Here is a 24,794-nt window from a genome sequence, read left to right as displayed (position 1 = left end):
GGAGGGAGGGAGGAGGAAGAGGAGGAGGTTGTATCCGAAGCAGTAGGATTATCAGGAGTCCGAGCAGGAGTGAGCCGGCGGCGGCGGCAGCAGAGAGACGGTGTAGAAGGCAAGCTTTATGTACAAATCTGAATCAGAAGAGCTCTGGGGCTGCGTAAACCTGTTCTTCCTCCCATCATCGCATGATGGCTGCAAGCAGGACGCACCTTCATTTCGGCAAGTCGGGCGCTCTCGCGGTCGCCTCCTAGAATGCTCGTCTGACCGAACCTTAGGAGCAGGGTGAGCATGCGCAGGAGCAATCAGCTCTTCCGCTGGTCTCACTCCTTCGGGATCCTCGCGTAACTCTGTCCAAGCCGGGAAATGACATCCTGCATGATCCTATTCAGCCTTCTGCCCCTGCCCCTGCCCCTGCCCCTGCCCCTGCCCCTGCCCCTGCTCCTGCTCCTGCCCCTGCTCCTGCTCCTGCTCCTGCTCCTGCTCCTGCTCCTGCTCCTGCTCCTGCTTCCCCAAGTCCCTCTTCGCATCGTCGCCATTCCATGCGGTCTTTCCTCCATACTCACCTTCAGTTGTCCTTGCGTCTTGTCACTATCGCTGAAGTCTGGCCCTGCAAACAGACCGGTGACAGCAGCTTGTCCCGCTCCTGCGACATCAAGGTGAGCTGTAACTTCAGAGAGCAGGAGGAGGAGGAGAAGGAGGAGCTCACACCGATAACGAGTCCATCGGCACCGAAGTGAGGCCCAGACCGAGCATAATCGAAGAGCGCTGTGTCTCCTCCTCCCACCTTGGGCAGCTTGACAGGACCCGCACCATCCTGGTGGAGGGTCTGACGAGAGAGAAGCAGCGGGAGGAGGACGCACCTTTGCCGGCCAGAAGAAGAGGAAGGTGTTGAGGTTGTAGCGATCTGCATGCTCCCGGTCAGGATCGGAGGAGGATGCAAGTTGGGCAGACAGTCGTCGTCGGAGCACCATCCATCAGGGTTGAAGGCTCCGAACCTGCTCCCCTGCTCCGTCTGCTCGTCAAGTCCGTCAGCATGCGGGCAGGGGCGCCGGGTAGACTCATGGAAGACCTCGCAGTAGACGACGCAAGGACCCCTGTTGTCGCACAAGGAATGGAACTTGCTCGCTGACCATCTACAGGCGATCAGCAGACCAGCACTCTCGTCAGCTTCACAGACCCGTCCCGAGACGCCTGGAAGATACATGAAAGCTGCCTGCCCTCAAGGTATGTTCCCGCTAGCAAGTCCACAGGGAACGGCAGAGCTTCTGTCTGCCGTGTGTCACCTGCCGGAAGGTCAAGTTGACTAGTGGGACGGTTGAGAATGTCAAACGTTTGACTTGTCGGAATTTGTTCACTTCAAGTGTTGCTGTAACCGATCAGAGACAGCATCAGACGAGGATGAAACGGGAGAGTCGAGGAGAGGATATGGATCTATCATGGGTACCTGTCTTCTCCACCAACGGACTGTCCCACGTCGTCTCTCCTGCTCGCTCGGTCAGCACTGGAGGAGCGGGAGGGGACGAACAACCGGTCTCAGTGTTCCAGAAGTAGTTCTTTCCCGTCTCCTCGTCCAGCAGCTTCTGCGAGTGAGGCTGCTCAGACATGTTGAGCCCCTGGCTCCTCCTACACCTTCCATGGCCCGTCGGGACTCGACGGTCGCTGCTGTTCTTGCTGCGAGCCAAGAGATCAGAAGAAACTAGAGGGAGGGAGTCTTCTACAGGCTTCAGGAAGTCGAATAGCCCCATGCGGATATTCCTGGCAGCGGCAGAGCACAACGCTACAACTGCAAGTCACGTTCAATCGTTCAATCACAAAGTTCTCACATCGATGGGTCCTGATTGCATTGTTGGCAAACCCCGCCCGAGTCTGGAATCCAGAGCTGCAAAACCTTTCACTGAAGTTCCTTGCGCGGTGATGCACGGAAGACAGAGTACAAAGAGCTTTTGATACAACAACTCGATCCAGAGAACATGGTTCTTGTGTACAAGGAACTTGATTTATCACCTTGTGGGTAGCAAAACTAATGCCACGGTGACCAATAGGACTGTTCGCCCTACCATTCCTTCTGAGATGGTCAGACTCTGATAAACACACTTCTGCATGCCTAGAGGCTTCGCAACGATCTGCTCTGCTCTGCGCTGCTCTGCCCTGCCCTGCCCTGCCCTGCTCTGCTCTGCTCTGCCCTGCCCTGCCCTGCCCTGCCCTGCCCTGCCCTGCTCTGCTCTGCCCTGCTCTGCTCTGCTCTGCTCTGCTCTGCCCTGCTCTGCCCTGCCCTGCCCTGCCCTGCTCTGCTCTGCTCTGCTCTGCCCTGCTCTGCCCTGCTCTGCTCTGCTCTGCTCTGCTCATCCCTTCTTCTTCTCTCTTGCATCCTAGCTCTCCGCTTCTGCCCTCCTCCCTTCGCTGCTCTACACATCCTACAAAATTGATTTCGCAAAATCCGGACTGACCACCCCCTAACATACTGAAAGCAGGTGCAACCCAAAAAGTATGGGTAGGGGTATGTACCACTACCTCTTTGTTTACTGGAAATGATTATATACTTTGATGTGGGGGTAGGGTAGTGGGAGGCAAATAAAATACGTGTTAGCACTTATAAGAGGGATGGCAGGGAGGGAGAGCAGGAGGGGAGGGAGGGAGGGAGGGAGGGAGGGAGGGGAGGAGGGAGGGATTTGTGAAGAGAGGGCATGGCAGGGAGGCAGACACAGGGGTAAGATGAGGCTGAGAGGACAAGGCATGGCGGGGGTAGACAGAGCAGTGAAAATTAGAGAATGGAACAAGAAGCTAGACAAAGATGACTTTGTCAGGTCAGTATCACTGATGATGAACTTGATTTACAAACATGTTGGAAGATTTTTCATCACTTTCTTGACATTGCTATTGCGGCAGTTTGAGAGAAGTTGGGAGCTGCCCGCAACCATGAAGTCTGCCCTCTTCGCTCTTGTCCTGTGTCTGAGTGCCGTCTGCGTCTTCTCCTTCACTCCCAACGTTCTTCCTCTGCGATCCTCCCATGCTTCCGTAGGGTTGTGCCGCTCTATCGTCAGCGCTAGAATTCCTCGCCGTCGTGCTTCTCTCTTCCTGTCCAAGGACTCTGTTCCCTCAGTCAATGATGCCTCAAACTCCATGGAGGAGGAGGAGGAGGAGGAGGTGATCTCTTCCACTCTCTCAGACGAGGAGCTCGAGAGCCGCATCGCGTCTCTCGGGCTGGGGAAAGAAGGAGGAGTAGAGGACAAGTCCACAGGGGAAGAGCAAGTTTTGACCCCAATGGAGCGGGCGCAAAAGGAGACGATCAAGATTGGAACTACAGCCATCGCGGCGACGGCAAACACTGCCATCTCCCTGTTGAACAAGATGGAGCAGGTGAGGAGCATGATGCATCTGTGTCTTGCTGGATGAGAGGAAGGATCAGCTAACGTCATGTATGCGCAGCCTATCGACGAGGAGCAATGGAAAAGCATGCAGGGCAAGGATAAGCAGGAGGTGAAGGAAGACAGCGAGTTTGTGAACCAGGGAGGAGTCTTCGTTGTCCTGCCGGTGAGTCCTCACTGCAATGATCTTCTCATCTGTCCCAGGTTCATGTTGATGAAACACTCCAACACATTTCAGATCGCGTCCTGTCTTCTCCTGCCTGACATGGTTGTTGTTTGATACCAGGTGATCCTAGCTGGTGGAGGACTGCTCTTCTGGGCTGTGGCCTCTGAGAACTCCTGGTTCTAGAGGAAGAGCGAGTGTCTCAAGGGAGTGCGCTCGTCAACAGCTACTAACCTTGTCACCTGTTTCGGGCTATCGAACGGGTGGGAAGGAGAGGAGAGAGATTTAGGAGCCTTGATGGGGAAAAACTTCTGTAATAGACCTCAACTAAACATTTACATGATTTTCTACACATCGTGGTGGGGTTGGCCGGTGCTGTTGGACCATCTTGCAAACTTGTTATTGGGAGCGTGAGGGGAGAGGAGGAGCACCTGATATCTTGCTTCTTGTTGCTCTTGCGCGCTCCCTCTGCTCCTTGCTCCCTGCGTCGATTGCCTCGGTCACGAGTGAAGAAGAAGGACAGGGAGGCGGAAGAAGGGGGGCAAGGAGAAGCAGGAGCCCAAAGGCAAGAGCACTGGGAAAGGGCTGGGGGGAGGAGGGGAGGATATGACTTACATCTGAGGACGGGACTCGCTGACGTAGCTCCCTTGCTGGAAGGGAAGTAAAGGAGCGTGCTCCGATATCACCTGCACAGTCACCTTCTCCTGCTCGGCCTCCGTCAGGATACTTGCGTTCCCCTCTCCTCCTCCTCCTCCTCCTCCTCTCCTCACCTCCTGATTTCTCTCCCCCAGCAGCCGCAAGAAGAACTTGAAGAGCGTGAGGAGCACAAAGATGACAGCAGCGAGCGAGCCGCAGATGAAGAGGAACCCCAGGACGCCGCCCTTGTCGCCATGGAAGTAAGTATCCTGGACATGGATGACGAGGCTGTCCAGGCACAGGAGGAAAAGAGCGATGGTGGCGACTTGAGGTATGTCGTCCGTGCGCGCGTTGAACAGCGGAAATGCAGCCGATCTCCTTCCTCCTCCCTCCCTCCTCCCCTTCCTGCCGTCACTCAGCTGGTCGGGAGTCGCCTGCTGCCCCGAGTAGAGCGGGATTTGCCGCTTCTTCACCATGGCATCTTCCAGCTGCCTCCTGAGCTGAAGAATCTCCTGGTCTCGCTGCTCCACCGCTACCTGGAGTGTCTGGATCCGCACGCGAGCATCCATGTCCAAGGGGCTCTTGATCGCTTGCCCATACCCCAGCTGCAGCGCGTCCAGGCCGGCCCGCTGCCTCTCCATTGTCTCCCTGGCCTGCACAGTGTCAGCTCGCCCCCTCCTCCTCCTCCTCCTCCTCGAGACTTCACCTGCCGCCGCTCCTCTCGCAGAGAGTCGACTTTCTTGCGAAGGTCTTCGTTCTCTGCCCTCAGGACACTCATCTTAGCCGACTCGACGGGCTCCATGCTGGACGTCAGCTGGGATCCCCGAGAGCCCTTTGCGATCTTCTCCTTGAGGTCATAGTTCTCAGCTTTCTCCCACTCAAGCTCGGAAGAGGTGATCTTCAATAAGTCCCTGCTCTCCGCCAGCTGCTGCTCGAGGAAGAAGCAGCGGTCCTTCGTCTGCTGGAGGAAGAAGTCGTTCTTGGAAGCGTCCAGCCTTAGGGTCGCGAGCTCATCCTTCAGTCTCGCGCACTCATCGAACACGTCCTTGATGCTCTTTGAGTCGTTCTTCGCCTGCTCCTCCTTGATGTACGACAGATCTTCCAACTCCTTTTCCAGCTTCGAGATCGTCGCCTTGGAGAAGCTCAACTCCCGGTTCAGAGCCATCTGCTGGGCCTGGCAGCTGGGGGTCAAGACAAGGGGCAAACGGGACGGCGAGTCTTACCTGAAGGTCTGCCTTGACCTGAGCCTCTTCCTTGACCTGCTGCTGCAACCTGACCATCTCGAGAGCCTCCGCCTCTGCCGCCTTCATCTTCTTGGTGAAAACATCTTCCGCGCCCTTGAGCCGCTCCTCCAGCTCCTGGGCTCTCTTCCTCTCGTCCGATAGGTCGTTCGTCAACTTGCTCTCATTCCCTCTGATCACCTGGCAGGCAAGTCAACGCTGAGCCCTAGTAAACAGACAAGGTATCACATCGATTTGCTTCTTCAAGTCTTCTACCAGTTGGCTGAGCATGGAGAAGTCCTGGCGAGATCGGTTCCTCTCTGCCTCGGAGCTCTTCTCCGACTCCTTGCACGCCCTCAACTGCTCTGACAAGTTGTTGTTTGCAGCTGTGAGAGTCTCGACTTCGCTGCGACAACTCTCCAACTGCTTCTCTGTCCACTGCAAGTTGTTGTTTGCAACCCTAGCGCCATCGAGCTGCCTCTTGGTCTCGTCACGTTCTCTCTCAAGCTCCCTCAATCTCCTTTGTAGCTCTTGTTCTGCTCCTTTAATGCTCTCAAAATCTCTGCCAGCGCTCTCCTTCTCCCGTTCCTGCGCCCTCAACGTCGCCTCGAGATTCGCACACTTGTTCGCGATCTCTTGATTGGAAAGTGAAACTTCGCGCACGAGCTGCTCCAACTCTTCTACATGAGCATGATTGCTGCTGTCTCGCAAGCTGTGAAACTCCATGATGTTGTTGACCCTGTTCTCGAGCTCTACAATCTTCTTCGAGACTTTCTCTGACTTGATCACTGAGTTCTCAGAGTTCAGCTCCCCAAGGGTGAGAAACAGGTCCTTGTAGTGCAGCACAGAGCGCATGTCCGCCTTGGTCAGCTTGAAGTCAACCTCCCTATTGCTGTGAGCTTTCATGATCGAAACGGTCACGATCTCTCCAGGGATGTCTCGCCCTCGGAGCTGAGCTGCGACGTCGCTCTTGGTGACCGGGGCCCCATCGATCTTCGTGACGACATCACCGTTCTCAATCTTGAGCCCGTTGTACGTCCTGCCAAGGGTGTCAGCTGAGAGGAGGCGACAAGAACATGAGCAGCTCACTTGTCAGCTGGGCTTCGAGGGACTACCAGGTTCACAGCGACGCCTGATAGGAGCCATTAGTCAGCTGCGGGGGATCGAGACTCCCACGCGTCGCTTCACCTTCCAGAACGATCCCTACTGTAGACCTCGGGTTGGACGCACCTTGCTGCGACTGGAACACACACAACCCAGTCAGCTTCTTGCACCAGGGAACCACCCATGGTCCTTACCTCGTGTTTCCTCCGAATCCTCTCCAACAGCTTCTCTAGGTCCTCGCCTTCAAGCCGTTGTCAGCGAAGGTCGAGAACAAGGTAGATGGGCAGCTGAGAATAACATTCCTAACACGACATGCCATTCCGAGAAAGGTTTCGGACTTGAGGGACTAGGATGTGATGATGCCGAGACATCAGTCTACTCTCTCAATGCTAAAGCACCTCAAGTCACCAGAGGCCCTGCTGCTCCCAAGAGTCACCAGAGACCTTCTCATTCTTGGTTCCTCGCTTTGCAACCTCGGACCGTACTGATTCTCGTGCTTGGGATCTGACCTCCGAACATTGCACATCGTCCGCTTGCACCTCCTGCTCTGCTGTACGGACATGGACAGAAGCTACATCCTCCTCTACTGCTACCGGACATCTCTCCTCCCCTCCTCCATCGCTTCGCTTACCGCCTATCGCCGACATGTCCACCCGATATAGCCTCTAGGCCTTGTCATCCCCCTCATTCCCGTCATTTCTTGCCCCTCATCCAGCCCCTCACTGAGTCCAGGGGCCCGCCGCCGGGCCCGGCCGCCGCTGGGCCCCGGCGGCCGCCCCCACTAGGCCGCCCCCCACCCCCCCACCGGGCCCGGCCCGGCCCGGCCCCTGCCGCCACTGAGTCATCAGCCGCGAGTCATCAGCCGTTGAATGACCGAGTCGGCCGGGCTCCAGCAGCAAGTTGACTCAGGCTACTGTGCCACGGTGGTTTATAACCTTGCTACTATAACACTCATTTATCCGAATCTATGTTACATGGGCCACATTTAGGCATCAGCGAGGGCCAGACTCCGAGTCTGCCCTACTCAGCCCCGGGGTCATCCCCTCCACTGCCGAGAACGCAGTCAGACATCTCTCCGAGGCTGGAATATGCGGCCCACCTGACGTCCTCCAGGCCTATGTTGGATTCCATGTCGACGTCAGGGCTACTTGGGTCCTTGCGGTCTTCTGCATAGCTGTTCACACCCACGAAGGAGACAAACACCAGAGCCTTGAAGTGAATTCGCATCAGTCAGAGAGAGAAACAAGTCGGTCAGAACGTAGCGCGTACCGCCCCGCAGAAGTACTCCCACTTCATCTTGTGACCCACGTGCCGTTGAGCAATCTGTCATGCAGCAAACCGTGAGCTCCTTCCGAAGCTTGACTGGATCACAGACCTCGTCGGCGAAGAAGGACAAGGGGATGGTAAGGCTGACTCCCAGGTTTGCCTGCAGCGGAGAAGTGAACACAATGGCCTGCCATCGCATGTCAGCGGCACTCGGAGCGCTCTGAGAGACCTGCGCCCAGAGCAGGTCTGAGAGGACGGTTCCAACCACTCCGTTGAAAGTCAGGTACGCCAAAACATTGAGGGGGATCTGGGTGCAGGAGGGTTACCGTCTAAAAACACCTCAAGGCCGGCTGACCCCTTCAAACTTCTCCAACCCGGTGTAATGAAACAAGAGGAGGAACGGCAGTCCAATGATCAGAGTGAATAGCCCCAGAAAACCTGGTAGATAACCTCAAATCAGACACGTTCGCACGGCTTGCTCGACAGTCAACCAACCTAGCAGCATCGGCATCCGGACTTCGTCTTCGTTAGGAACCACGTATTTCAATTGGACCTGCAAGAGGCAATTCAGACTTCACAAGGATAAGAAAGATTGCACGTCAAGACCGTGAAGGCTGCCATAAGAATCGCAGAAATCAAAGACAAACCGTCTCCCTGATTTTAGCAGAGTCAGTGAAAGCACACTGCGTCTTGTTGCCATACCAGCAATGAGCTTTCGGCACTCGAACCCTCATCAAACTCCGTCACTAGTACCACTCCACCACAACTCATCAGAACTGATAAAAATTTGATCTGCAGAAGATAGAAATCATTTAACATTAACTCGACATAGTCAAAGACCCAAGAAAGATGTTCTTTCAGAACCAACGCTGACATTATCAACGTGAAGAACGACGATGAAGAGCTTTCAAGACGCTTCAGAAAATTTCTCAGCGATTGATTGAAACCTTATGACTGTACTTGATGCAACCGTCGTTCCTGTTCCACACTTCCTGTAATAGGGGGTGATTGATCTCGATTCCATTGAACGTTGTCAAAGCTCACGTGCATAGACTTGCATTGAAAGTCCAGTTTGCAGCAAACCAAAGGGGAACGAACTGGACTGCAAGCATTGCCGTCTGCCAACCGGTCTTGAATCCTTGCGGGGATTCATGCTTAGTTGCCGGCGGCAACGCATCCTCCTCCGTGGCAGCTGAATCCAGCAACATAGCACGGCTCTCCTCTATTGTTGAACTGCCATCGGTGGATGGAGCCTTGTTTCCATTGCGCCACGAAGATAAAAACAAGAAACCCAGGAGGTAGATGCAGAATAGCGACGTTGAGAAGTAAGTCAGGAAGAATGGTCTCGCGAAATTCCGATCATCAAAAATGATCTGGATAAGCTCAGACGACCCGACCCACATGACAACAACTCCGGCTATGCACAAGATACCGAGGAATTTCTTTGAGCATTTGTGGTGCGCCATCCCTCAAAATGCAGTGCCTCGATCAATGCGAGTCGAGGGCAAGGGATCGCGAGTCTCTGTGCGGGAAGGGATGGTTGAGTGTTGATCGGAGTCACGAAACAGAGAGGAAGGATCGCGAGGAGAGAGGATGGAGGTGTAAGAGAGAGAGCAAAAATCAGAAGCACGGCAGCAAACAAGGACACAGGAGCATGGAGTAGCTCACTGTGCGCAAGATATGTCCATAGAGCCTGCCATATTGGCAGCTCTTGTGGGAGGTCATATCTATGTAGACAAAAAGAATGCGATCGCCGGGACTCGAACCCGGGCCACCAGCTTGGAAGGCTGATGTGCTAACCACTACACTACGAACGCTTAGTGACACAAGTATATACAACCGTATTACATTGGCACGACGTTGCCCGGGCCTCCGGCAATCATATTGCAAGTTTGTCATGATTGTGACTCACACATTGACTCCATCGGCTCGATGCCTGCAGTGCTGCATTCCCTGACTCCGAGGTCCGGTGTGAAACTGCCGGGCCCGGACGGTCGGCGGCCGGGCCGCCGCGTTCACTGAATTGAACCGGACTACTTTAACTTAACTTGACTACTAGTGTGACTGTTTTCAGTGTGCGGGTCCGGCTGAGGCGGACCCGGATTTGAAGCTTGCTTGTTACAAGGATTGCGATGACGGGGGTGCCTGGCAATGGCGGTGTGGAAGGAAGGAGAGGGAATGGGGGACGAGCATGGAGAAGAGGAGCGAGGATGAGATATGCTGGGCTTGCTCTGTTGCTGCTTACGGGTTGCTGCTCTATCGTCAGTGTGAATGGCTTTGTTGCCGCGGGCGGGACAGGTTGGCCACGGAAACTTTTAGGACACAACTCCTTCAATCCAGGAAGAAGTCGTGGAAGAGTGAGGGAAGGAAGTTTTTCGTTGAGATGTGATGCTCAGGAGCAAAGTGTTTACGTGTTCGACTTCGATGGAGTCCTTTGCAACACTGTCTCAAACTACGTTGAAACCGCAGTCCTCGCTGCCAGACAGCTTTGGCCTGAAACCATGCAGGAGTGCGCCTATCTGAGCGCAAGGGATGCTGGCGTGAGGAAGAGTTGGGTGGGCTATGACTGGAGCCAGTATGAGGCTGATGAAGGAGGTCATGTTCCAAGGTGGCTAGAGGAGAAGTTGAAGCAACTGAGGCCCGTAGCTTCGGACCCTGCAGACCTGGTTCTTGCCGCAAGACTCTGCGTGTCTGAAGCCGTAACAGCCAAGCGGTCGCCCTCAGGAGAGCGGCCATTGTCAGCAGGAGAGATGGTTGAAAATTGGGATTTCATGAGAGACGTGCTGTTGCACAAGTACCAGTGCAAAAAGAACGACCTGCTCAGCACCTTCACAGCACAGGAGGCTGCTGGACAAGACGACATCGTTCATTGGATGGAGAAAAACCCTCTGTATCCTGGGATTGACATAGCTTTGAGAAGCTTCGGGGATAAAATTTACGTCCTAACCAGCAATGAACAAGATTTCACCAACTCGGTGTTGAAAAGATCAGGGGTCGAGCTGGAGCGAAGCAGAGTCGTGAAAGTATCGCAGGACACAAAGGTGCAGGTTGTATCTTCCTTGTTTGATCTGACGGGCGTCCTTTAGGTTCAGGCATTGTCTGAAATTGCAAAAGAATATCCGGGTACGGCCTTGCAAGTCTTTCTTACCTTTACGTTGATTTTTGCAAACACAGAGCACCGCCTGCATTACTTCGATGACAACGCAGGAGTGATCAAGAATGTGAAGTCGAGCTAGCAACTCATTCCTGTCTGAGAGACTGGCAGGTTGTTTCGGATCTTTTCCTCTCTTCGCGCGTGAACGTGTACTTCGCCTCATGGGGATACAGTACGCCGGGGCAGAAGGCGTCGGTGAGGATGCATGCGCTCTCTGACAGTGAGATTTCCGATAGAGGATGTGATGTCATGGTGGCAGGTTGCAGCATGGCCACGAGTGCAACGAGTAGAATTGAATGAGTTGAATGAATTGATGCATTAACTTAAATCGTAACTCACACTCTTTGAATCTTCCGAAGCTCAACAGTTAGGCTGTTGCGGTCAAGTCACAAGTAGAATTCGACGAATTTTGTCCTGAACAGATATGATACAAAGGTAGAGGCGCCTCTAAAACCTAAACCCTAACCTAAATGACCGGAGCACTCGAAACTGCAATCCTAGTAACCGTTACCAGCCTTATGACCACCATTCGCAAGTAGCAGGTGCAAGTCTAAACTACTTACAAGTAAAGAAGTTCAAGCACTTACAAGTGATTCCTCAACTTACACGTGAAGTTCAACTGTTGGAATACAACGGGTCCGTTCTTTTTTGTCTTTCTTTCTTTTACAGTCCCGTTCTCATTTCGCGGGTCTGCCTCACTCCGACGGCGGGGCGATAGCGGTAGCAATGCCGTAGGCGAGATGGGGGGAGGTGCTTCCCTTCCCGCCCTCTCCTCGGTCTTCCGCAGGAAGGTACATGACAGTCTCCCCCTGACCTCCCCTTCCCTGACCTCTCCTCCCCTCCCCTTATCTTCCCTCATCTTTGCCTGTTGTTGGTCTTGCCTTGTCCTGCCTCCCTCGTCCTGCTGCGACGTAAAAGCTCAAAGCGATCCTGGCAGAAGCAGAAGAAGGAGGGCGAAGAAGAGCCTATCGATCCGGACGCGGACTCACCATATGTGAGCCTTGCACTGAGTTTCTGCCTCTACCTCTCTGAGCTGATTGCAAAAGGTCTTGAGCATTGTTGCCATCCAAGCAAGAAATCTTCCTGCTCGCAATGAAGATGGGCTCAGCGATCCGTGAGCAGCCTCCGCAGTCACCGACCTTGTTCCTGTTGACCCGACGTGTCTGCAGGTACCTGCTGTTCAGGCTGGGAGCACGAGACCTCAAGACGGAAGTGAGGATGAGAACTCTCGCTCCTCAATGGAACCAGACGCTCGAGTTCCCGGTGTGGACCGTCAATGAGGAAAATCAGATCCAAGACACGAAAGAGCTGCAGCTGCAGTGCTGGGACTGGGAGGAGGAGGACGACCCTCAGTACATGGGAGGCTGCAACATCAACATCTCCAAGATGGTGTTGGACTCCGAGCCCATCGTGTCATGGTACATCATACTGGACCCTTCGGATCCTCAGGTCCGAGCTGAGGTGGAGGTGTCCTTGTGCTTCGAGAAGAGAAAGCCGGTCGAGCCGGACTCCCTGCTGTCTGTGCATCTGATCCAGGGACAAGAGTTTCCCGTGTTGGGCTTCCACGGATTTGTCGACTCCTACGCCATCGTCAAGTACAAGAGCCAAGTCTTCAAGACGGATGTCAAGTCGCGCACTCTAGAGCCAATGTGGAGGCAGATCTTTGAGTTCCCAGCACAGAGCTCAAGTGTGAGCAACGACTTTGTTGAGATCCACTGCTTCCACCAGAACATCCTGGGAGACATCTTGATTGGCAGCTGCCGAATCAACCTGATGAATGAGAACCTTGCCGGGGTTGGGAGTGGAACATGGCACGACTTGCAGAAGTTCAGCAAGGACGGGGACCCGAGTCAGGTGAAGAGGAGGAGGAACGAGGAGGTAGACTTCTACGGCAGGATCAACGTCCAGGTCAGCCTCAAGAAGATGAGGGAGTTAAAAGACTTCGATACCATCATCCGCGTTACCATCCTGGAGGCCAGGAAGCTGCCTCCGAGGGCGAGGAGTGATTCATGTGACCCCTACTTCAAAGTAGAGTTCGAGGGGAGGGTGCAGAAGACCAAGGTCCGATTCAAGCAGGGGTTGTACAGCAGACCTGAGTGGAACGAATCGTTTGTTTTCGAGGGGTTCGAAGATCGGCTGGACAGTGCGTTGGTCGTTACAGGAATGGACCACATGGAATGGAGGAAGGATGTGATGATTGGAACTTCTGCTCTCAACCTGTTGGACTTCCCCTTGAACTACCTGCACGAGAGATGGTTGCTCCTGGAAAACTTCCAGTTGCCCGATTCTAGAGCGGAGGTAAAGATCCAGATCTCCATTCGCAAGAAGCTCAGCGAGCAAGATACAGATTCTCAGCTTCGGATTCGAGTCTCGGAAGCGAGGAACCTCCCGGCTCTCGACTGGGGCGGCACTTCAGACCCGTACGTGATCGCCAGGTTCGAGGGTCAGACAAAGAAGACTTCAACCATCTTCAAGACTCTGCACCCTCGCTGGAACGAAATCCTTGTCTTCCCGACAAGCTCGAGTACCATGGACACGTCGTTGGGCATCGAATGCTTCGATCATGACTTCGGATCTAAAGACGACTCGTGCGGACGAGTGGATATCGACCTCCTGGGCTTCAGTGTAGGAGAAACAGTTTGCAAGTGGTATCCTTTGAAGGACTACCTGCACCCGGAATACCAGGGTGAAGTATACCTGGAGATATCTCTGGTCCCGAAGCCAACTGACCTTCCTCCCGACACCATCTTCACTGTCAAGATCTTGTCAGCGAAAGAGTTGAAGCCTCTCGGTACCAAACAGCTTTGCGATTCGTTTGTCAGTGTAGAGTTCAAGGAGAGGATCTTGAAGACAGGAATCAGATTCAAGACTAACTACCCGAACTTCAACGAGTCCTTCGAGTTTGAAGCTCACTCGTTGGACAAACAAGACATTGTTCGTTTTGATGTCCTGGACTATGACTTGATCAGAACAAACGCTTTGATTGGAAATGCCTCTTTTGCATTCAAAGAATTGAAACCAAACATCAAGGTCCTTCAAAATCTCTTGCTGTACAACCTTGCAGAATCTGATCCCGTTGGTGAGTTGTGCGTAGAGATGCGGATAAAGACTCTGCCGGAGTTTCACGTATCTCAGAGAAAGAGGAGCAAATCGCTTTCTTTGGACACGCCTTTCACTGACGTGTCGATCGGGATGAAGAAGTCAAAGGTTATGTACAAACTTCAACGTCGTCACTCCCTGGGGTCTTCAGGAGTTGTACTGGAGTACGAGTCGACCTCTTCACGGATGGAGCAAGAGAGAGAAGAGTCTCACCTGAGCAAGCTTGATTTGGAGTGGAAAGCTGAGCAGGAGAAGCGCAGAGTTTATGACCAAAACTATGCGAGTGAATTGCGTCGAGAACTGGTAGAAAACAATCTCAGAAAGAGTAGGAACATGTCTGGCAGGTGCGCAGAGTGCGGAGAGCCTTTCTCGATCTTGTCGAAGCCGATTCAATGCCACCTCGATCACTTCTGGTATCACCACTGGGGGAGCAAGACCGTGAAGGAATACGGCGACACCTGCTATGCCAAGCACTTTCCGAGGTTCAAAGCGATGTTGAAGCGACAGATCGTGAGGGAAAAAGAGCATTCGGCGGAGATAATGAGAAGAAAGCACTGGGATGTTGATTTCGAGCGAGAGAAGCTCGTTCAGATCAACAAGAAGCGCTTGCGGAGGGCCATTGTTTCCAAGGACCTGACCAAGCTTGCGCGGCACAAGAGGCTGCCTCAAGGCTCGCGCCATGCTCCTTACTCGGTAGAGGTCAAGTTTCTCAAGGAGGAGGAAGAGAACGAACCAGGGCGGAGCTTGATAGCTGAGAGCAAGTTCGCCATGCAGCAACTGCGGTCTGAGGTCTCCTTCCTGCTTGATCTGCCTGAGAGCCGAATCAGTTTGAACAAGTTCGACCTCCTAGAAGGCGTCGCTGAGATATTCTTCCTTGACGACATGATGGGAAAAGATGTCTGGAAACCAGAGGCGCTTGCTCGCAGGTTCGTTCGCCTGTGCAAGTTGAGCTCAGCCGACAAACTCGCCAAGTGCGAGATGCTGAGAGTCATCGATGACATCGCGCTCAAGGGCCCCGTGCACGGGAAGATGATGAGCCTTCAAGTGGACATGAACGACATTTATATCCCCGAAGACGTCAAGGGCAAGAGGCTGGAAGACTCGGACCAGGTCGGCTACAAGGCCATTCATTTCTACATCAGCAGTGACTGGGATGATATGAAGCCGGAAAGAGACTTCCTGCACTCTGAAATCTTCCCTGCCCTGAACGAATACCTCCATGACTTCCGAGCTCATTTCATCCCTGTGGACCTGAGGCATGCTGTCTCCAAGTCAGAGTGCTATCACAAACGAGCGCTCAAGTTTCATCTTGATGAGATTGACAACTGCTTCCCTTACTTCCTGAACCTCTTGGGTGACAGTTACGGCTGGCAGCCTGATGCATATTACAGAGACTACGGAGATCTTGAGCATGACAGGTTCAACTGGATTCGAGAGATGCCAGAAAACATGTCTCTGGTACATCTCGAGATCGTACACGCCTTCATCAGGAAGAGGATGCAAGCAGCTCGATCGCGCAGTGGAACCGCGAAACAAGGGAGTTACAGTCTCTTCTACCTGCGCAACAACGCCTGGATGCAAGACCCCGCGTTCTTGACGGACATGCAGCTGCAGCAGGCGATGCTCTTGGCGCAGAAGAAGGCGAGGGAGGAGAAAGAGCTCGTGCAGGCTCAGAATGAGCATGAGATGGAGTTGATAGCTCGCAGCCTTGGGCCCGTGAAATCAAACTCAGCGTATGTGGACATTCACGTCTTTCAAGGAATCGACTTGTTCGGTCAGGACTTGCAGGATGAGCTGGCGGCAGGTCAAGGCCAGACCCGCCAGGGCGGTCGACTGACATCTAAAGCGTCGACGAACCTCCCGATGCTTGCTGTCAAGGGACTGTCTAAAGTGCTCATGGGGAGCGTTGCTCTGTTAGGAGGAGCCGTGTTGTTCCCTCTGATTGGTCCGCTCAAGGCCGCAAGGATGACCTACAAGACAATCACGAGAAGAGATAGGAAGAAGTTTTTCCTGACATCAGACGCAATTCACAAGATTGAAGGAGAAGAGGATTTCAATGATGCAGAGAGGATGAATGTTGTTGATGAAGACAAGGAAGGCGAGATGAAATCAGAGAGCGTTGCCAGGAAAGAGGCTCAACCGAAAGTGGTCAAGGACACAAGGACCAAAAAGCCGAAAATGGATGCAGCAAGTGCAAAGGAACCAGCCCAGGAAGCGAAGAAACAGCCAGAAAAGGAGAAGAAAGAGGTAGAGGAGGAGGATGAGGACGATGATGAGGAGGATGATGAGGAGGATGATGAGGACGATGATGAAGATTTCGATGATGACAGTGAAGTCAGTGAAATGACGCAAGAGGACTCGGGCCCGAGGATCAAGAAGTTGCGCCCGGCAGAGAACCAACGGAAGGAACTGCTCGTCGACCTCTCCCGCCTGCAAAGGAAGGGCGCTGCTGATTCTGTCAAGGTGGAGGCCATACACAATGTGTACCGGGGGAAGTGGTGGACATGCGAGGAGATGAGAAGCTACTTCGAGTATGTGCATGATGATGCGAGCCGTGCAGAGGCTCTCAGCGGGAAGGTCGACATGTTCAAACGTTGCATCGATGCTTTCATGGGCCTAAATGAGCTGGTCGAGATGATATCCAACGAGAACATCCAGCAGAGGACGAGGACCATGATTGAGGAGTGGGAGAATACTTCAAAGGCTCGAGGAGCGGTGAAGGGGGCTATAGAGCACAAGGTGTACCGAAGATCCTCGACGAGGAAACGATCGATGACCTCGTTGCGCAGCAGTCATGCAAGCCTGTTGAGCAGGAAGAGCTCGGTAAGGTCAGACTTGACCGCCGAAGACATCTTGGAAGAGGACGAGACTTTGGAAGAAGATGAGCAGACGCAGCAGGCGGAGTTTGAGCTGACGAGAAGCGATCGGTTTGCTACCTTGCGAGAAAGCTCCTTGCTGGGGACGAAATGGATAGCCCGGGATTGCCTGGCGGATGGAAGCGGGGAGTATCCCATGTTGAGCATCAAGGGGTACGGACATTTCAACCTGCTGTCGTACGATGTTGAGAGTGAAGACGGGGAACTAGTCTTTGGAGATCACAACCCCGAAGGGTTCTCCTTGTTCCTTGTCTTCAAGTGGAACCACCTTGGGATCGAACCAGACAAGCCCGAGTTCAAGTTGTTGGCCAAGTCAAGGGCGCTGCGCGATCAGTGGCAGGAGTATCTGCTAGAGCTCAAGAACAAGTTCCCTCCCCTCGAGGTGCTCTACCATGAGAACGAGAAGGTCCTCCTTCCTGAAGTAGTCAGAGACATCATGGAGGGAAAGTTCTTGTCAGAGAATCAACAAGACAGGCAAATAGATGAAGAAAGCAACCTGTCTCTCATACTCCCAGGTCTCGTCTCAAACCAAGAGCTGCCGCTTCAGTGCATCCTGCTTTCTTTCAGGGTCCAAGAGGTCTGTGAAGCCGATGGGGTAAGGCCGTGCTGTTGTTGCTCCATCCCTCTCCTCCTAATGCTGTTTTTGCGCCAGGAATGGTCGGAGGATGTGAACCTGCCAAGTCTCTTTGCTGCTCTCCAACTCTGGCAGCCATCGTCTGACGCCTCTATCTTGCAGCATCTGAACATGCTGATAGATAGAGGTCAAAGACAAGCAGATTTTGTCAACAACTCAAGAATCGCCAAGTTCTACTTCTGGGACAACAAACCTTGCTACCTCGTTGTCGATCAATTTGGAATCCCGAAGCAAATATGTGATTACTATGACAAAGGTGAGTTGTGGAATGTCAAGAACGATGAAGATGGCTCTGTGTGGGAGGAATTTCAGAGGAGTGCTGTTGAGGTCACTGAACAAAAACTCCTCGAGAGAAAAGACACGGCAAGCTCAAAAGTTCTAGACGATCAAAGCTCAAACTCATCAGACTTGGGTCAAGATCGTTTCGCAGAGCCTGTAAATGTTGACGAGAATGACGTGCTGAAGCTGCGAGATGAAGATGAGGAGGACGAGGAAGAGGGTCAAAACCTCGTCGAGCCAGCAGAGAGCAACCCGCAAGATGGGATAGGGAGCAAGGGGGAAGGAGAGGAAAACGAGGGAGACACTGATCAGGCTGGAGGTCGCGAAGGGGGGAATGCCGTAGGGAAGGAGCAAGAGAACCAAGGAGGGAAAGAAGGAGGACAAGCGAGAGGTCAAGACCTGAGCTCAGTCCATCTTGAGACTGCCGGTGGAAATTTCGGCTCCCAGGGCAAGTCAGGAGGGGAAGATGCGGGGAGCTCCTCCATAGGAGACGACATCATGACTGAGCCGATCGAGTTCGTCGACGAGCCGCTGGCACCGGCACGAGTCCCGTCAAGGAGGAATGTGGAGGACAAGACTTTGGTGGAGTATCATCATATCAACCAGCAAATCTTTGCGTTGCAGCGAAGCTTGTCAGGGGATCCAGTCATCATGAGGGACTACAGGACGAGCCAAGTGGTGTGGCAGGATGAGATTGATACTAGGACCTTCTTGGATGAGCTTCTTCAGGGCGCAGTGATGTTGAGCAATGAGCTGGTGATGACAAAGAGGCTGGAGACGGTCGTGGTAGAGATAAGAAACGAGAGGTACGGGTTGAAAGGCTCCTTCAGGAACTTAGATCACCCTGACGGACAGCCAATCTCCCTTGTTCACCTCAAGTCAAAGGAAGTTTTCTGGACGGTGGATCTCGACAAGGATTACGTGAAGTACGACACGATAGCTCGGCATGCTAGCGTTGTTGGAAAGACTGTGGTAGAGCTGCGGAGTGTGTATCTGTTTCAAGACAAGCTGATCGAAGAGTTTGAGGACGAGGATGGGTACACGGAGAGAGTTGTTGAAAAGATCTCAGGGAAAGTCTTGTGGGACTTTGAACAAGAAGGAGCAAGCGAAGGTCAACTGGAGGAGCTGAAGAATTCGTTGGATTTCCAGGGATTCGCTGTGGTGGAGTACATGGTGGAGAATGATCCTCCTGACAAGCCTGAGCACTCGACGATTGACTTGTGGAGCTGGCAGGTGTCGAAGGAGGGAGAACGAGACTTCATCCTCGCAAACGTCACAGGCCGTCGACTTGACGAGGTCATGATGATCGGCAAGCTCCTCGAAAAACCTCTCGGCAACACAAAGTCGTTGAGGAAGTTAAGGTTCCGAGCGAAGGACAAGAAGTCGAGGGATCTGTGGGTGCAGGCGCTACACGCAGCTCAGGCCTGGGCGCTGCGGCAGAACGTGGAGAGAGAGAGATGGCTGGAGTTGTCGCACAAGACGACTGCGCAGGCCGGTGGCTTTGTGAGCAGCCAGGTGCTGAGAATCCAAGAGGACCAGCTAGACGCGTACAGGACGTGGTGCTTCCTGCTGCTGGAATACGATACCCGGTCGGTGATCGGGCGCGGCGAGAAGAGGAAGGCAGCCAGGGAGGACCTGCAGGAACAGATCCTCCATGAGATAGCTTCCTCCCTCTCCGTCCTCAAGTCGCGCCTGGTCGTCAAGAGCTTGCAGGACGGCAGGACGAAGAAAGCATGGAAGACCCTTGGGCTGACTCCCACCTCCTACTTGAAGCTGGCCAAGAAGCTCAAGCCCGGGGCTCTTCTCCTCGAGCTCCAAGTCGAGCCCGATGTCTACCAGCCAAGCGGGGAGGAGGCTGCGAAGAGCCCCGAGGGAATCGTGAACGAGCTGATGGGGATGCAAACAGAGCAAGGGCTGTCAGCGTTGAAGGAGGGAGAAAGCGTGCTGAAGAGAGTGCGACTTATCGAGAAGTTGTACATACAAGACGATCAGATAGAGGAGACGGGGATTCAAGGGCAGCCAGTGTGGGTTGAAATGGAGTTGGACTATCAAAAGGTGAAGACGAAGACAAGAGGAAGTGAGAACAGTTTCTTCGACGAGTCGTTCAGGCTCTTGTACAATGAGGAGGTTGAGAATCAAACTATCACGTTGCAGGCTTGCACGACAAAGATCTTCGGAGGAAGGAAGGTGATAGGAACGGCCGAGATCAATCTCGACAACATCTCTCCCCTAGTTACAACAACATTGAATCTAGCACTGGGAGAGCACGAGAAGGGTTCGCTCCTCCTTCAGATCAAGAAGACACCCAAGTCGTTGCGCAACGTGATGAAGAGAGATGACCGTAACAAGAGAAAACTTCTGACTGAACTTCCCTTCCTTAGCCTAAGAGATCGCCATACCTCCATGGACCTGGCGATGCGGCAGCGGCTGCAAGACCTCAAGGATCTCTTGCTGGTTGAGGGGACCGTCTACAAGGACTACCCTTGCTTCTACAACGGGCTGGACGGGGAAGGGAGGGTGCTGCTGGATGGGCTAGAAGACTTTGGGAATCGAGTTGCTGATGACATCCTTGCAACATTGCGATCCTCCGGAGTTCTACAGCGCTGCCTTGAGAGGCCGATGAAGAACATTGAGTACGAATGTGAGAGGTTCGAGAGGTTCGGTGAGTATGAGAGCCAGAAATACGCTGCAAGGTACGAGTTCCTAGATCGGCTGCGGAAACATGTGTCGGATCCCGACGCAAACTCGTTGCTGATAGTGCAAGGAGAGGCTGGTTGTGGCAAATCGAAGCTCATGGCGATGTTGGAGAGAATGCTGGAAGAGCAGGTGGTGGTAGAGAACAACTCCAACACAGGCATTCGTCAGTTGAGCAAGAGCAGAGTCGACTTGGGAGAGCGAGGGGCTTCCTGGGACAATCCGATAGTCTTGAGCTTTTACTTCTCCGTATCCTCCCGCAGGATCACCGTCAGGTATTTTCTCTACATCCTGTTGCAGCGACTCTCCCAGGTGCTGGAGGGTTGCGGATACACCCACCCAAAGCAGCTCTACTCCCCCAAGCTTCCTCCTCAGAATCCCTCGCAGCTGCTGCCGATCCCTTCGGAGTACAACCTGCTCAGGCTCAAGTTTCTCAACCTCTGCCACTTTGTCGACGAGTTTCATCCCAAGAAGAAGGTCTTGATAGTCCTGGACAGCCCTGAGAGGATCGAGGGCTTGCGGTTCGACTGGCTGCCCGTCCGCCTCCCTCAGAGCTTCAAGTTCATCTTCGCCATGTCGCATGCCGGCATGATCCGAAAGGCAGTCGCTAGCAACCAGAGGTTGTCCGTTGTCTTCTTTCAAGTCAACCCCCTCGACGTGTTTGACCGCAAGGAAGTCTTGAGTTGTCTGGTGCGACACAGCAGCAAGCGACTCAGCATGGAGCAAGTGAGCCTCATCGTGCAGAGAGCCGAGTCGCACTGGCCCGATTACCTCAAGGTGGTCGGGAGCATGGTCTTGGACTTCGATCAGCATCTCAAGCACGCGGACGATTTCATCAGCGTTCTGCCTCCTTCATTCGAAGGGTTGTGTGACTTCTACTTCCAGAGCGCAGAGACCTTCTGCGGTGCCCAGCTGTGCAAGAACGTTGTCAACTTGATGATCGCGTCTGTGTACGGCCTGACAGAAACGGAGATCAGGATGATAGTGGCGCAGGACTATGCCCGGGAGCAGCTGGAGGAGCAGCTGGAGGAGAGGAGGCTCGAGTCCATCGAGTCGCCGATCGCAGGTGCGGGAGGTGGGAGCGCAACAAAGCTCAAGATCCTTCCGACGACCCTCTGGCTGTCCATGAAGTACTTCCTGCTCCCTCTTCTCTTCTTCAAGGAGGCCGACAGCCAGACTCTTCAGTTCTCCTCCCGCAAGCTCGTCCAGCTCTTGACGAGGCGTTACGGCCTCCAGGACCCAGCGGTCAAGGTAGCCTTCAATCACAAGCTCTCCTCCTACTTCTGGGCGAGGTTAGACCCGGAGCTCGCCCTCACCTGGACAGGGAACGACTATCGGGCAGCCAACTCGCTCATAACTCACCTTCTCCATGCTCAGCGGTACCAGGAGGCCACCAAGATCCTTATGTCCTTCAGCTTCATCCGACTCTGCGTCCTCACAGGGAGGGTGCACGAGTACTGCAGCGACTTGCTCGTGACTCTCAGCTTCATCCACTCACCTCAGTCTCAGTTCGAGGGCGACCTCCTGTCCACCTCCTCCAGCCTCCTCCAGCTCCAGCGCTTCTTCACGGCCTCAGCAGAGACCCTGCTCCAATTCCCCCAGCTCCTAGTCCAGACTATGATCAACGAGCCCTCCAGCTCACTGGTCAGCCAGCTGGCGTTTCAGCACGTCTGCTTCGGGTGGGAGGGGCAGAACTGGCTAAAGCAGATCAAAGTCAGTGAGGAGGCCATGCTTCTTCTGCGCACCATCCGAGGGCACAAGGGGTGGATCCGAGCGCTCGCTGTCACGCATGACGGGAGGTACGTCGTATCGGTAGCTGACGACAGCATCGCTAAGTTCTGGACCATGGAGAGCGGAGCCTGCGTGCATGAGCTGCGGGGGCACAGGAGCGCGATCACAGCCATTGACATCTCCTCCAACGGGCTGAGGATGATCACGGCCTCCATCGACACTTCCGTCAAGCTCTGGGAGATCCAGTCCGGCATCGAGCTCGCCAACCTTTACGTCGAGTCTCCTGCCACCTGCTGCAAGTTCAGCCCCGACGGGAACACCATCATCGCCGGTACACAGAAGGCAACCATCCACGTGTTCGACGCCCTCACCTTCCGCGAGACCCACGTGCTCTTCTCGCACCAGCTGGGGGTCAGAGCCTGCTGCTTCTCCAACGACGGCGCCTGGATCTTCTCAGCTGGATCCGACGCTGTCATCATGACCTGGAAGTTCTCGTCCTTCGACGACAACGTGAAGGAGATCAGGCAGCCAAACAACGTCCTGCGAGGTCACTCCAACGGCCTGCGGGCCCTCTGCTTTAACCCAAGGTTTCCCGATCAGTTCGCGTCGAGCGGCGACGACTGCAAGATTTTGATCTGGAAGCTGTCAGACTGCTCAGTTGAGCGGCAGCTGGAGGGGCACAAGGGGCCAGTGCTGGCCCTGACTTACACTCCCTCGGGTCTCTACATCCTCTCCACCTCCTACGACGCGACGGTGAGGGTGTGGGACCCCCTGGTGGACTTCTCCTTGTTCGAGTTCGCCGGGCACCAGGGGCCTGTCTACGGCGTCGCGGTGTCGATAGACGAGTACGTGGCGCTGTCGTCAGGGGCTGACGGCTCCATCCGCACTTGGAACCTGCGGGGGCTCTTGCGCGACGATCCGAGCCAGTCTCACTCAACCGCCAAGAAAGCGTCCAAGGGGGAGGCTTCTCAGGGAGATGAGGAGGAGAAGGAGGAGAAGATTCAACGAGGAGGAGGAGAAGTCAGCCCGCAGAGGAGTGAGGGAGTCAGCCCGCAGAGGAGTGAGCGAGTGTTCGAGCAGTACGGCAGCCTGACCAGCATCGCCTTCTCCCCCAAGGGAGACTTCTTCATCACAGCCTCTGACGACACCTCATACGCCCTCCGGAGCCTCCGGGACGCCAAGATAGTCGAGGAGCCGAGGAGAGGACATGCTGGGGCGCTGACGTCGTGCAAGTTTCATCCCGAGGGCTCGCACTTCATCACCTCCTCTGAGGACGAGGCTATCAAGTTCTGGGAGCTGCAGTCTGGACGTCTGTTGGCAGCACTGAGGGGACATGAAGCGAGCGTGCTGGAGGTAGACTACTTTCCCTCCGGCAGGAGAGTCGTGTCAGTGTCGCTGGATCACTCGATCAGGCTGTGGGACGTGGAGTCGGCCAAGGAGCTTTCCAAGGCTGCTCCTCACCTGGGGCATCTCGCTGCCGTCCGCAGCTGCAGCGTCTCCCCTGGCGACAACGTCTTCGTGAGCGGGGGAGACGACAACTTCTTGCGAGTCTGGGACGCGAGGATGAAGGGGCTGGTGCGGAAGTTGATCTCCCACTCGGAGACTATCACCTCCGTGCGCTTCAGTCCCGACGGATCTTCCATCCTGTCCGGGTCTCCTGACAAGAGCTGCAGACTGTGGGATCTGCGAGGGGGGCTGGTGAAGTGCTGGGAGGATCATCGCGATACTGTCTCGCAGGTCACGTTCACGCCCAGCAACAGGCACATCGTCACCGGGTCGTGGGACAGGCATGTCATCATCTACTCGAGCTCGACGTTCCTCGAGGTGGGAAGGTGGATATGCGAGTCAGCTTGTAGCTCAGTGTCAGCGACGAGCTTGCGGACGGTGAGTCAAGATAGCGATACGCGCTGCTCTGACGTTGATTGACCACAGGGTATCCTTGCTTGCGGAGACTCAACGGGGAAATGCTATCTCCTCTGCAATATCCTCACCCCATGCGGCGAGTGGAGGCTCTTCTGATGCAGCAGAGAACAAAGACTGCTCAGCTCTTCTAATCATCTTCTCTTCGACCTGTTTTCCTCTCCCTCTTCAAATTCCCATCTTGTCATTCTCTTCATTGGGTCTCAGTTGCCATCACACTGTGGCACCCAGTGTGGCACCGCGCAAGGTGTGCGCGGCCGGCGGCCGGGCCGTGCCAGCGTCAGTACTACTACCACTATTATAAGGAGCGAACTACTTCACTGTGTCTCAGTACAGTCTACTCTCGTTAAGTTACTCAAAGTTAAGTTAAAAACTAGTACTACTCTTCTACCTACCTACCGTAAAAAAGAAGTCAAACTTGAAAATGAAAACGGAGGTTTCAAGTTTGACTTCTTTTTTATGTAAGTTGAGCGGAGTTAGAGTTAGTTAGAAAAGTGAGAATTTGTGATCAATACATCGAACGGCAACGAGGAGAGGAGAGGAGAGGAGAGGAGAGGAGAGGAGAGGAGAGGAGAGGAGAGGAGAGGAGAGGAGGAGGAGGAGGAGAGGAGAGGAGAGGAGAGGAGAGGAGAGGAGAGGAGACGAAAGGAGAGGTC

General features: G+C 54.2%; 6 protein-coding genes and 1 non-coding gene across 7 annotated transcripts; 4 read left to right on the top strand and 3 right to left on the bottom strand.

Moving 5' to 3' along the window:
- Nucleotides 1-133: 133 nt before the first annotated feature.
- Nucleotides 134-1,742, bottom strand: GUITHDRAFT_99219 (hypothetical protein; the record flags this gene model as incomplete). Its single annotated transcript, XM_005842365.1, has 11 exons — nt 134-160; nt 207-267; nt 322-368; nt 561-640; nt 706-811; nt 858-901; nt 949-1,009; nt 1,067-1,130; nt 1,175-1,280; nt 1,442-1,480; nt 1,526-1,742. The coding sequence occupies 11 exons, from the start codon at nt 1,740-1,742 to the stop codon at nt 134-136; spliced, it is 852 nt and encodes a 283-aa protein (XP_005842422.1).
- A 1,139-nt stretch (nt 1,743-2,881) lies between these two features.
- On the top strand, nt 2,882-3,863 carry GUITHDRAFT_160465 (hypothetical protein). Its single transcript, XM_005842364.1, has 3 exons — nt 2,882-3,354; nt 3,424-3,528; nt 3,649-3,863. The coding sequence occupies exons 1-3, from the start codon at nt 2,914-2,916 to the stop codon at nt 3,709-3,711; spliced, it is 609 nt and encodes a 202-aa protein (XP_005842421.1). The 5' UTR covers nt 2,882-2,913; the 3' UTR covers nt 3,712-3,863.
- Nucleotides 3,864-8,475: 4,612 nt separating this feature from the next.
- On the bottom strand, nt 8,476-9,470 carry GUITHDRAFT_149796 (hypothetical protein; the record flags this gene model as incomplete). The annotated part of the gene is made up of 3 exons (XM_005842363.1): nt 8,796-9,470; nt 8,699-8,743; nt 8,476-8,655 (listed from the first exon to the last, which is right to left on the bottom strand). Coding segments are annotated over exons 1-2 (466 nt in total), but the record flags the coding sequence as incomplete, so codon positions are not given.
- A 26-nt stretch (nt 9,471-9,496) lies between these two features.
- GUITHDRAFT_t3 lies at nt 9,497-9,568 on the bottom strand. Its single transcript has one exon. It is a non-coding gene; the product is annotated as a tRNA-Gly (tRNA).
- Nucleotides 9,569-9,961: 393 nt separating this feature from the next.
- GUITHDRAFT_131635 (hypothetical protein) lies at nt 9,962-11,227 on the top strand (the record flags this gene model as incomplete). Its single annotated transcript, XM_005842362.1, has 4 exons — nt 9,962-10,792; nt 10,838-10,972; nt 11,017-11,100; nt 11,165-11,227. 4 exons carry the CDS (start codon nt 9,962-9,964, stop codon nt 11,225-11,227), a joined length of 1,113 nt encoding a protein of 370 aa, XP_005842419.1.
- Nucleotides 11,228-13,254: 2,027 nt separating this feature from the next.
- GUITHDRAFT_40140 (hypothetical protein) lies at nt 13,255-13,572 on the top strand (the record flags this gene model as incomplete). Its single annotated transcript, XM_005842361.1, has 1 exon — nt 13,255-13,572. A coding segment is annotated over one exon (318 nt), but the record flags the coding sequence as incomplete, so codon positions are not given.
- An 8,661-nt stretch (nt 13,573-22,233) lies between these two features.
- On the top strand, nt 22,234-24,003 carry GUITHDRAFT_55728 (hypothetical protein; the record flags this gene model as incomplete). The annotated part of the gene is made up of 2 exons (XM_005842360.1): nt 22,234-22,491; nt 23,410-24,003. Coding segments are annotated over 2 exons (852 nt in total), but the record flags the coding sequence as incomplete, so codon positions are not given.
- Between the last annotated feature and the right edge of the window lie 791 nt (nt 24,004-24,794).

The sequence above is a fragment of the Guillardia theta genome (genome assembly GCF_000315625.1).
Source record: "Guillardia theta CCMP2712 unplaced genomic scaffold GUITHscaffold_1, whole genome shotgun sequence".
Taxonomy (NCBI): Eukaryota; class Cryptophyceae; order Pyrenomonadales; family Geminigeraceae; genus Guillardia; species Guillardia theta.
This window is presented reverse-complemented; position numbering and strand designations above follow the sequence as displayed.

Excerpts from the sequence above, each read along its gene's own strand:
- GUITHDRAFT_160465 (XM_005842364.1), top strand. The coding sequence starts at position 2,914 with ATGAAGTCTGCCCTCTTCGCTCTTGTCCTGTGTCTGAGTGCCGTCTGC. Across the intron at positions 3,355-3,423 it reads TGTTGAACAAGATGGAGCAG|CCTATCGACGAGGAGCAATG; the intron begins GTGAGGAGCATG and ends ATGTATGCGCAG. Across the intron at positions 3,529-3,648 it reads GAGTCTTCGTTGTCCTGCCG|GTGATCCTAGCTGGTGGAGG; the intron begins GTGAGTCCTCAC and ends GTTTGATACCAG.